General features: G+C 40.7%; 1 protein-coding gene across 1 annotated transcript in view; it reads right to left on the bottom strand.

The window, feature by feature from the left end:
* Window positions 1-655: 655 nt before the first annotated feature.
* LHFPL6 (LHFPL tetraspan subfamily member 6) overlaps window positions 656-11287 on the bottom strand; it is a 140597-nt gene continuing 129965 nt past the window's right edge. Inside the window, exon 4 of the mRNA XM_027721304.2 lies at window positions 656-1766. Within this exon, the coding sequence (XP_027577105.1) occupies window positions 1648-1766 (119 nt within the window). The 3' untranslated portion in view covers window positions 656-1647. The remainder of the gene's footprint in view (window positions 1767-11287) is intronic.

The following is an 11287-nucleotide window of genomic DNA, read 5'->3' as shown; positions in this document are numbered from 1 at the left end:
CATAATGTACAAAGCAACTGAATGGTGTCAGATTTGTTCAGCTACAAGTGTTACTAGCCAGCAGAACTGCAACTGGAACATAGGTAGTGACTAAAAAGTAAATGACAGAAATATCATTGGGAAAAAAGAGCAGAAAAACAAATTTGAAAGGAAATAGCATCAGTTAATGTCATGATTGAAAACCCCTTACAAGTTCCCATGCTCTAAGTTCACATTGTTTTACTTAAAGAAAACAAAAGATTTGGTTTTTTAAGCCTTGTATGTACAGTACCAGTGTCCTATGCAGGGAATACCACCTGGTAGGTATTTGATCAGTGTCGGTACTATTAAGTCAGTAAAGGCTTATTTCAGTTGTATAAATAGGGATAATACAGCGCTGTGTGAAATGCTGAGTCTGCAGCAGCCAGGACAAAATGGGAAGGTGTCACTGAAGTCCTTCAGGACACCTGACAGCAGCAAGAAAAAATGTGGGATACGCCAGAATGCCTCCAGTGCCAACAAGTGTCTATCCTCAGGCAATGTAACTGAACCCTAAAGGTATGTGTTTTACAGGGTAAAAGGATACAGCATGGCTATAAAAGTTATGACTATTTCTGAGAATTCTTCCAGTGGGAATCTGGGAAGGAACTGTTTCATCTACTGACATGACCACGCGTTGCAAGTATTGATCAAGGAAAAATTTATTTACAGAGATTTTTCAAATACAAACATAAAATAGCACATATTATATATATATTTTACAAAAATGAATATTGAAATAATAAACATGGTACAGCACAATACAACATCAATGAGCTAAACATAACAGCAACAGAAATCTATGCCTGGAAGAAGTTTCCTGTTAGTCATACGTAACCAACAGAGCTCTACAGTACCTTAAGTGGAACTTCCAATGGACAGAAAAACGTCCATTTACTGCATTTCATAAAAGTACTATAGGAAGGCTACATGTGCCAAGTAATTATGTTGCATTTTGCAATAATGCTGGAAACACAGAGGCTTAATAAAAGTTATAGAGGGCTGAATAAGCAGTGGCTAAATGTTTGGGCAAGAAAAATGTGTAGAGATTATACAAAATACTGATAAAGTGGCTTATTGGTCCTTTTATTAAGTTTAATATATAGATTAAAAAGTGTTGCAACACTGAGTTTTAAACCACCAAAGAGAAGTAAAAAAAAAAAAAAAAAACAAATCGAAAGAAAGGAAAAGAAAGAAGAACGGCACCAAAAAAAATGTTTCTTCTCTACTCATTTTGTGCCATGGTCAACATCTGTGCGTGTGTGTGTGTGTGCTTTTGGGGCTGCCATTCTCTAGCTCAGCTTCCAGGCACCGCTGCCCCCTCACCAACCTGTTAATTAATTGGTGCATGCAGAATTTCACTGTTTGCATAAGTGGAGTTTTCCTTGCCTGTATTTTTGTGGAGCAGACCATGAGCAGGTTTGAAGGGAGAAAGCCCGTCCCTGCCCGGCCAGATTGGATGGCTTCGAACCACCTTCATCTCCCTGCCATCCTGGGGCCACCCGCCATCCCGCCCGAGGCCCGCTCCAGAGAGAAAGCACTTAAAAATTCCTTGTTCATCATCGTTATCCAGAAGACATCATCAGCAAGCCCCTCAGGTGCCTGGCAGCACCTGCGCCAGGGGCCAGCTCAGTAGGGGTATTGCTTCTGCTTCTTGCCCGAGAAGCAGGCCAGCCAGGTGCACACCAGCATGGCCGCCGCCGCGCCCCCGCCCGTGCAGTAGTAGGCCCAGCCGATGTGGCAGGTCCCTGCAAGGGAAACAGAGCAACACAGATCAGCGCTAGCCGGGGAGGAAGCGCCGCCGCCAACCTCCCTTCTGCCCACCCAGGAAAACACTTTTCTAGTTTTCTGCCCCACTTGTGTGCCCACGTCAGACAGGGAACGTGGGGCACAATTCAAGCTCTGCCATTGCGGTGACAGGGCTTGAAACCAGATGCAGCTGTGAACTGCTGAGTGACAGTAACCCGGGACATGGATACGGGGGACTCGTTCACATGGGCATCGATCCTGACCGTCCACAAAGGAGCAACCTCCCACATGGGTGCTGCTGTGGGAATGGAATCATAGAGTCTGGAAATAAAAAAATTAGAGAAATTTCCCTATCCCCATCCAAGGTCACCACTATTGCTGGAAACTTTACTGATCTTCCATCTAACCTGTGTAACAGTGCCACAATATGCCTTTGAATCCATTTAATGGCCTCAGGATCTTTATATAGTCAAACTCATCACCAGTGAATGGTGCTGGGGAATCCCATGGTGGACTGTAAAGTGATTGCTCTCCTTCCAGGCATGACTGTGCCTGCAGTAGGGAAGGAGATCAGGAAAACAATGGCTGCAGCAAGAAGGAGGCTTTCTTAGAGACCTCCAAAAGCATGGAAATGGCTGCTTCTACTCCTCAGGATTTCAGCCCATCTCAAAACTGAGGTTCTCCCTGTCTTGTTGACACCATGGGTGATATCACCCCCCTTTGAGCAGTGAGCTCTCTCAGTAAGGCACAAGCAGCAATGCAACACTTCCTTCCCAACCTCTGGAAAAAGCATCAGAAACTACTCTTCCCTTCAGAGGACAAAAGGTATCAATAGAGTTTCCATCTAGAAATAGGTGACATGTCCATATTCTGTCCCAATGGTACCCCTGAGGGCCAGGCTTCAGTTTCAGGCAATTATCAACTCAGCTACTCCTGCCTTAGGCACCAGAAACACAAGATGTCTGTTCATCTTAACATGTCCAAGACATTAGCATGCCTCAAAGCAGACAGCATGGCCATTGACTGTCTACAGGATATTGTCAGGCAAGCTTTGTAAGGAGACATTAATGGGAGGCAACACTTACACTCCTGGCCACTTTGAAGATCTCAGGTTGACACCACAGCAAGAAGCATAGTACTTGTTTCATTTTTTCTTCATAAGCCTCACAAATTTTTATTTAAAAAAAAATGTCCAGTGAAACAAAGACCCTGATATGACCAAGAGGACTTGAGGAGCTGTGTTTGAGCCTTGGTTTAGCCGCTCTCCTTAATATGCTGGAGCAGACAGAGAGATTTACTTGGTTTTGTCATCTGGTTATGCTCTGTAGATCAAAGCCATTCTTGGCTTCCTTACAGAGGACCACAGAGACAGTCTGACTTCCTCAAGAGAAGGCCATCAGCAACCCTGGAGAGCTGCCAAGAGCCTGGCAATGTCACTGATGCTGATACTTGCCCAATCACACAGCAATACTCAGAGAGACCTGTCTCTGGGCCATCTATTGTTTTTCCAGTGTATACACACAGTCTATAGCTTCTGTTGGGAATTTCAAAACCAGACTTAAGCATATACCAGATGTTTAAACCCATTGGATTGTTTGAAAATGATCACATTTATACTGGGGTAGGATGTGCTACAGCATTTCTCATGATAAGATGGACTCCATCTGATAGGTCTTTTTAAATTGTGAAGTATTCCTAAAACTACTAGAGAATTTAGTTGCAGCTTGAAAATGTAAATCTTTCTCATCATGATGCTTTCAAGCAGAGAAAATAAATGTCAAAATACTACTTTAAAAAAGAGATTCACCTGGGAGCACTGCCCAAGCTGTAACCCGAGCAGGATAGAATGAAGTAAATGCAACCTTTTGCATGGTGTAATTTCAAATTTTGTGCCTTGGCAGTGGGAGAGGGGGACAGTGTGTGTGATACATATTAAGAGAAAAGAACTGTTAAATCAGTGTCAGAGATGTGTTCAACAGACACAACATACAAGTTCACTCTTGGCTGAAGAGAATAACATTTATTTCTCTATACCACGCTCCATCTACCCAAAGTACCACTGCCCTACTTAATGCTCTGAGACACGGCAGGCCGGCAGCCTCTTGATCTAACAAATGCAATGTAGTTCACAAGTGTGAGTTGGGTCAAGATGAACAAATGAAAGAATGGGATAGCAGAAGAACGGATGAAAGAGCTGGGAGCCTGACCTTAGAGCAATAATAACGTGGCAATAAACCTGGCCATTATTTCCAGCTTGTGTCAAGAGCAATGGGAGGCCTTAGATAGAATAGCTTGATCTGTACGTGGATGCTGCTGAGCAGAACAGAATTTCAAGCTGTTGTGCTGAAGAAGAGCCTGCAGCGGGGCAGGTGTCTGAGGGTATAAGACTTAGCTACACTTGTCATTGTAAGTGTAGTTAAGCATAAGGCCAAAGATAATCCATCTCAAGGGTAACCATTGCAATGAATGCCTACACTGCACAGCCATGTGTCAAAATGAAACAATGCCACCCCTTTTGTAATCCTGTATTACACAAGAAGAAAAATATTTTGGAGTTAACATCTCTGCTTTGGTGTTCTCATTTTACCACATGTATGACTTTTTTAGTCTACTGCATACTAAAGAAAGATTGTTGGTTATCAATAATTGCGTAACTTAGTTGCAGTTTAAATTGTAAAATGCCTTCTGCCTCACATTGATATAAACCACTCATTTTAAAAGGAACAAGAAGCTTTATTAAAAGCAGAGTTGAGGAATTACTATTGCACTGACATCAGCAGGACTAGTCATGTATTCAGTAGTAAACAAATGGTTAAGAGCTTTGCAGAACTGGGGCTGAAAATCAACTATCAAGTAGAGCAGAGTTTTCATGGAGCCTGTCATATTAAAGACTAGAAATCCAGTATTCAATTTCCCTCTTTTTTAATGTCAAAACTCTAAAATGAAAATCAAGACTACCTAAACACTTGATAGAATTAAAGCAGTTATCAAAACCATGTCACTTTTGACATACAGACAAAGGCACAAAAGATGTTGTTTTCCTTAAGGATGCACGGGGACACACACATATATAGATATAAGAGTGCTCGTCCGTTGAAGATGTGGAGATGCATGCAAGAATGCATACATGTTCTTGCTCATAAGATGGGCTAGATCTGGTTTTGTGCCAAAGTAAATTCCCAGCAGCTGAAGTGCTCTTCTATCTGATAGAGATGACACGCATCACAGCAGCTTGCTTCTCTGCACAGAACTGGTGCTTTCAACAAATCAGTCTTTACCTGACAGGTCAGTATGGAGTGAGAAGCTGTGGCTTCAGCACTTCAGCATATTGTTAATTCTGGATCCTTTTTTTTTTTTCCTTTAAGAGAGCATAAATAATTGGAGCTTTTGGTTGCTCAGTGAAGCAGGACTGTCCAAGTTGGCTCAGGTAAATTCATAGTCAGCCATTAAGAACTTTGTTTTCACCTTTGTTTTACTGGGATTGGCAGCAAAAGAGAGCCAGGATGAACACTGAAGTAACAGAATAATGAACTTTGCAGCTATAGGGATGGATGACCATTTTCCAAGCAAATAAAAGAATGAAAGCGTGGAAACATTACACTCCTCTCTTTTTTTTTTAAGAGGATTGAGAGAAATTGTGGTCCCTGAGGACCAAGGACAATAGTATGTTGAGTGAGGACACTATCAAAACAAGATTCACAGAAGAGAGTCCCAGAGAACATAACGCAATATTTACTAAATCAAAAGAAATCAGAAAATGTGGAGGAGTGGTTTCGCAGTGACTGATGGGCGTATTAAAAAACACTTCTATGTAATGGAATCTTCGAGGCCATGATATATGTCTCCTTGCTCCCCTCCTCCTCTTGAATATATAGGCAAATAAAGATTAAGAAAAATTTGGAAGTGAGTGAAATTTGGCAACAGAAAATCTGTGGATGCTTGATCTACCATGGAGCTGAGCCAGGATCCAGTTGCCAAAACAGAATTTTAGCAGGATTTCTATTCATGACGTCTTATAAATAATTATCACATATAGTTATCAAGGTCTTGGAAATAACATATGGTTTCATCTAAAATAACCAATAATTGCCACTTATGAAAAAATATCCTGAATATGAAAGTGTCTTGGTTGCAAATCTGTTAATTGCATGATTTAGTATCTTAAATATTTGTACCTGTTAATTGTGCTGTTAATTTTAAGACTACCCTGGGCTTGCAGTCTAGAGTATTTGCCAAACTCTAATCAATTAACCTTAAGTACAGCCTATTTTTCAAGATAAAGAAAAAAAGATTTCAGAATTAGCTGGACTGTAGAATACAAATTATATACCTCCAAAAATAAAAACTACAATTCCTGCAAAATTTCCAAGAAGTTTTGCAGGAATTCTAATTAATGGTTTCACATGGGAGTCCAGTACTATAGAGAATGTGAATTCGCATAATCAATCAGGATGTTGGAAAGGAAATCAGAGAAGAAAGCAGAGTGTGATGTTAAGGGATATACAGGGATATGAAAGACATAAACGAATGTAAAAGATAATCAGCTAATTAATATGAAGGCACAATTATTTTGAAAAAAATCCATGATAAATTAAATAGCTGAAGATTTTTTTCTTGACACAGCTACAATGAAAAACTGTCATGTGAAATCAGCTACTAAAGCATGAAAAGAAGCTGAAACTTGGAATGCATCCAGAAAGGATTAAAGTAGTTAAGTGAGACAAAGAAAGAACACTATATAAGGCAAATAGACTACTACAAAATAATGCATTCAGTGAAACTGGTTTCTTTGTCTGTTGCATGGATCTGACTTTCTCAATGGATTTAGTTTTTCAAAGGAATATGATTTTTTTATGTGTGTACAGATCAAGCTATTTTGGTTACTTATAATTGGTCTGTAACTAAATGCATAAAATTTCATAAAGTTCTGAAGTGTAAAAAAGTAGGACAAAAATGCCAACTTGAAATTCTTTAGTTCTGCTCTATGCAGACACTCACTCATATGACCAAATCCTCCTTTCTTTGGAGGATCATATAATTTTGCTTAATCAAACCTCAAATTTGCTGTAGGTGTGTATTTATCATGGAACAATGAAGGAGAAACCAATACCTTGTGTCAATTACAATGCTCAAATTCCCAAGGGCAAATGGCTTATGTTGAGCTAATAAGGAGCACTCTCAGCCTCCTGCAAGAAGTCAGCAGAAATCTCACCTATTGTGGGAACTGAAATCAATTTCCCCTCTCTTTGGACATCCACCCTGGACTAGTATCTCATATTCCCTCCAGAAACAAGGAGGAGGAAAAGTCACTTATAAAATTGTGTTGCATTTCTTCTTAAGGTAAACATCTGAAGTACAGCAGGTGAACTCTGTTCAACTAGCACCTATTTTTCTCCCTTTTAACTATGAAGAGATTCCAAACAACCAGTTCAGCTGCCCTTTTTGAATAATAAAGAGCACCAAATACTTGCTCCAGGTAGTCTGAGTCCCTTTCTGGATGCTTACGCTTATGTCTATTGACTGCAGGGGGTCCTTGCATGACCATGATCTAAGTCTGGCAACAAAGGTAAGTGCTTTATAGAATCATAGTATGGTTTGGGTTAGAAGGGACCTTAAATATCATACAGTTCCAACCCCCCTGCCGTGGGGAATGACATCTTCCACTAGACCAGGTTGCTCAGACCAGCCAACCTGACTTTAAAATCTTACAGGGATGGGGCATCCACAACTTCCCTGGGCAACATGATCCAGTGCCCCACCACCCTCATAGTAAAGAATTTTTTTCCTAATATTTAAACCTACTCTCTTTCAAGCCATTCCCCCTTGTCCTGTCACTATATGCTCTTGTAAATAGTCCCCCCTTACATTAAAATATATGTGGACCTTGATATAGTCACCAAAGGCTTATGAAGATTTAAGAATGGAAGCTATCTGGGTAGCATGAAAGAGGAAATGTTTCTTGATGGAACACTGTCTTTACTAACACGTAGTTTACTCACTCATTTACCTAATAACTCAGTAGCTGCACCTCAGGTATGCTTGTAAAGATTGTGCTCAGTCCCAGTCAAAAAAGAATGAACTGGTAAAATCTCTGAGCTCTTTGCAGAGGACCTGAAAACAAAAAACTTACCTTTTTCAGATTGATTTCTCATAGAAAAACATCTTTGAATCTTTTGCCTTTAATAGGATTCTAACTAACTGTCCTTCCCTCTAAATCCTTACCTTGATTGTTTTGGCACTGTATGGCAACACTCAGCCAGATGCTAAAATGATGTCACCTAAGACAAATTAACTAGCTGACAAAGCTTTTTTTATATCCACTGCTTTCTGTGGGGGGTTTATTCTGTTTTAGTAACTGCACGGTTTGCTTTCAAAGTGCTTTAAAGATCATTTACTCTAACATTTCTACAGCAAAAGTAATTATCAAGTCAACAGTTCTCTTTAAGATATTTCAAGCCCTCTAAAAGCAGCAAAGGGGAACCTTAATAACAATGATATTTGGAAACAAATATCTCTCAACAGAGAAGTTTCTGAGAGGTTTTCAGGCCATTTCAGCTGCTTGTTTAGTTCAGGATGGGAGCCAGGCTTTTAAGTTGCTCTCTAGACAGCCACTTTGGCCAGGCGAGCCCTTTCATAGCAGTTCACAGATGGATGGACTGCCAGAGACAGCAAACAAAGGTGTTTATTTGGAGCTCTTGCTTTGGTTGCTGCTGCAACTGAGCCCAGGACAGGGAGAGAGAGAGCATGACAGCCAGAGAAAGTGAAACAACTGGAGAGGATCTAGAAGGATTTGCAGAAAACACAGGACATGAGACTGTTCCCAGTCTTATAAGGATGACATGAACTCAAATAAGCACAGAATGCATCTTGGGCAGGCTAAGGTAGCAGCTGCCCAGTGGGTAGGCAGGACATGGTGTGCCAATGGCCACACCTGACTCCTTGATGCCAGACCTGTCATTTTCACTGCCTTAGTCAAAGAATCCTATGACTGGTTTGGGTTAGAAAGGACCTTAAAGACCATCTAGTTCCAACCCCCCTTTCATGGGTAGGGACACCTTCCACTAGACCAGGTTACTCAAAAGCCCATCCAACCTGGCCTTGAGCACTTTCAGGGATGGGGCATCTGCAGCTTCTCTGGGCAGCCAGAGCAACCTGTGCCATCGCCGAATAGAACTTTGGTAATAGCAAAGAAAAGCATCATGAAACTCAGAGCTCTGAAGGTAGTCACATATAGCAAACACCAAGCCCTGTTTGTGCTCAGAATGCTTCTGAGCACAAAAATCACCTAGCAGAATAAAAATCAGCAGGTCCTAGGTAAGGAGATGGATGACATAAAAAGTAATCTCTCACAAAAAAGGGTAGGTCATAAAAAATTCTGAAGCATTGATCATCCAAGCTGAGTTCTGACTGCCCAATGACACTCTATTTCCTCAAAGGAAGAAAAAATGTTTTCCAAGTAGTTCAACTTAAAAATTGGACTTTATCTTAAATTTAGTGTCTTCATTCTTTCAGGTTAATAAGGTAAGTACACAATATCATTTCATAAATCTGGTGGCAGGGCATTGGCAGCTCGAGGCCAGATGAAATTTCCTAGGGCATAAGTCATCTATGTCTAGGTAAATTTCCTGATAAAACCCTAATTTTTCAGTTGTTATTCTTATGTGGTACATTTAGAAATGAAAAAAAAAATATATTAGTGCCTCTAGCCCAGTGAAATTGAATGTGTGCTATATGATATGCTATAATGATGCTTGCTTTTGGGAAATCACCTGCTAATTCCTTTTGTAGACGAGGGGATTTTGTAGATCTGACTCACTTTCACACACTTCAGTCAGCAGCTCTTGTACTGCTGTGCTATGTCAGTGCTGCCCTGAAAGGGCCCACAGGCAACTCCAGGATGTAAATAATGCAACATAACAATAACATTTTGCACAGTGGCAAGAGATTAAGATGATTTTGATCCACCCTCAATGAAAGGCAGCCCCTTCGAGCACTGCTCGCTTATTACTCCAGTCTCCACCTCAGGCATTAGCCTGTTGCCAAATTAGACTGAGGATTTTGACTCAGTCAATGAGCAAGCAACTGTGCAGCTTTAAAACATAAAAATCTCTTTTTTCTTCCCCCATTTATTTGAATTGCCCTATTTCTAGGAGTTACTACCCTAAAAACAGTTGTAGAAGATTGCTCCAGTTTACAGTATAGTGTTTCACTGGGAATTCTGCTCCATCTGTGACCTGTGATGGGATGCTGCAATATGAAGCAGGGCTCCAAGACCTCCACAGAGGTCATGCTGAGTAGGAAGCTGGCAACCACAAGCAGAGGAACACAACAGACACCTATCATGACCTTAACCCCTCAACAAGATTTGCAAGGGGTCATTTGTCAAAGGTCTAATCTATCACTATGCTTTTTTTCAGGATGGCAAAACCAGATTGCTAGAGAAGAGCTGGGAGTGAGGCCCTCTACAGGTGCGCCAGTCTCCATCTGTCTATTTATGGAGGTTATTCCCCGTTCCCATTAGCAAAACAGCTCATCTATTGAATGTCATTTAATCAACAAATGAGGTTGTCCTTGGCAGGGTATCTTCAGTTGAAGAATAACTCCTCTTTGTCAGAGATGGAGTTGTACAACCACTTTCATTTGACTGAAAAAAAAAAGCCCAATTAAATACATAAATGTTTAAGTAAATTCTTTGGACATAGTTCACTTTATAAAAGCCAAATAAATACTCATTTTTAAAGAGAGCAGCAAACTGCTGGGCATTTCACAATATCGGCTCAGGTTTTCTAGAAAAGAATACTCAAATCCACTTATACATAAATTAAAGACATGACTATTTTTCCTGCAGCCTTTTTAAATATTGCTTTGGAATGTACACAGAAATGTGTGTGTTTGACGGGGGTGGAGGGAGGGGGGTTCCTCTTCACAATATGGGCTATCTCAGCACTATTTGGAGTGCCTATTAGTCTAATGCCTTTTCAGAGTGCCTGAAGACATGACAAGCATTTCTTATCTAGTACACCCACTAAGGATTAGGGGGTTTTATGGGTTCTTAGCATTTCTATTTATTTATTTTATCTAGTTATGAGCATGTTACAGGGGGTGAGCGTTAGTCATGTTTGGGTTTCATTTAATTGCTAATTCTAGAACGCTTCTGGTTAACATTACATTTCATGGTGCACAATTCAGCTTCTTCTCAAGAGAGTTCTCGCAGTTCCTCATCTGTACCTGCCTCTTGTTTTCATCCTCCTACAATGTAGATTGCAGCTCCTGGATTATCTTCTCTACTGTCAACCTAAAATATTTTTCCCCTTCACCTTTTGTAAATCCACAACAAATCAATGCTGAATCCCCAACTTTCCGGGCTCTGTGGTCAAACCTGATGAGCTTTGACCCTCCTTTCCTAACCACAGACACACATTCCCTGAGGCCCAAGCTGAAGCAGTTGCTCTGCCATGCTTGCAGAGGAGTCAATGCTGTCTGCTGACCAGCATTCCTTTGAACACCCTTTCCTTTGAGA

Source organism: Pipra filicauda, unplaced genomic scaffold (genome assembly GCF_003945595.2).
Source record: "Pipra filicauda isolate LSUMZ 115617 unplaced genomic scaffold, ASM394559v2 scaffold124_size2119055_pilon, whole genome shotgun sequence".
In the NCBI taxonomy this organism is placed as follows: domain Eukaryota; kingdom Metazoa; phylum Chordata; class Aves; order Passeriformes; family Pipridae; genus Pipra; species Pipra filicauda.
The sequence above is the reverse complement of the archived record's forward strand: the minus strand, read 5'-3'. Positions and strand labels throughout refer to the sequence as shown.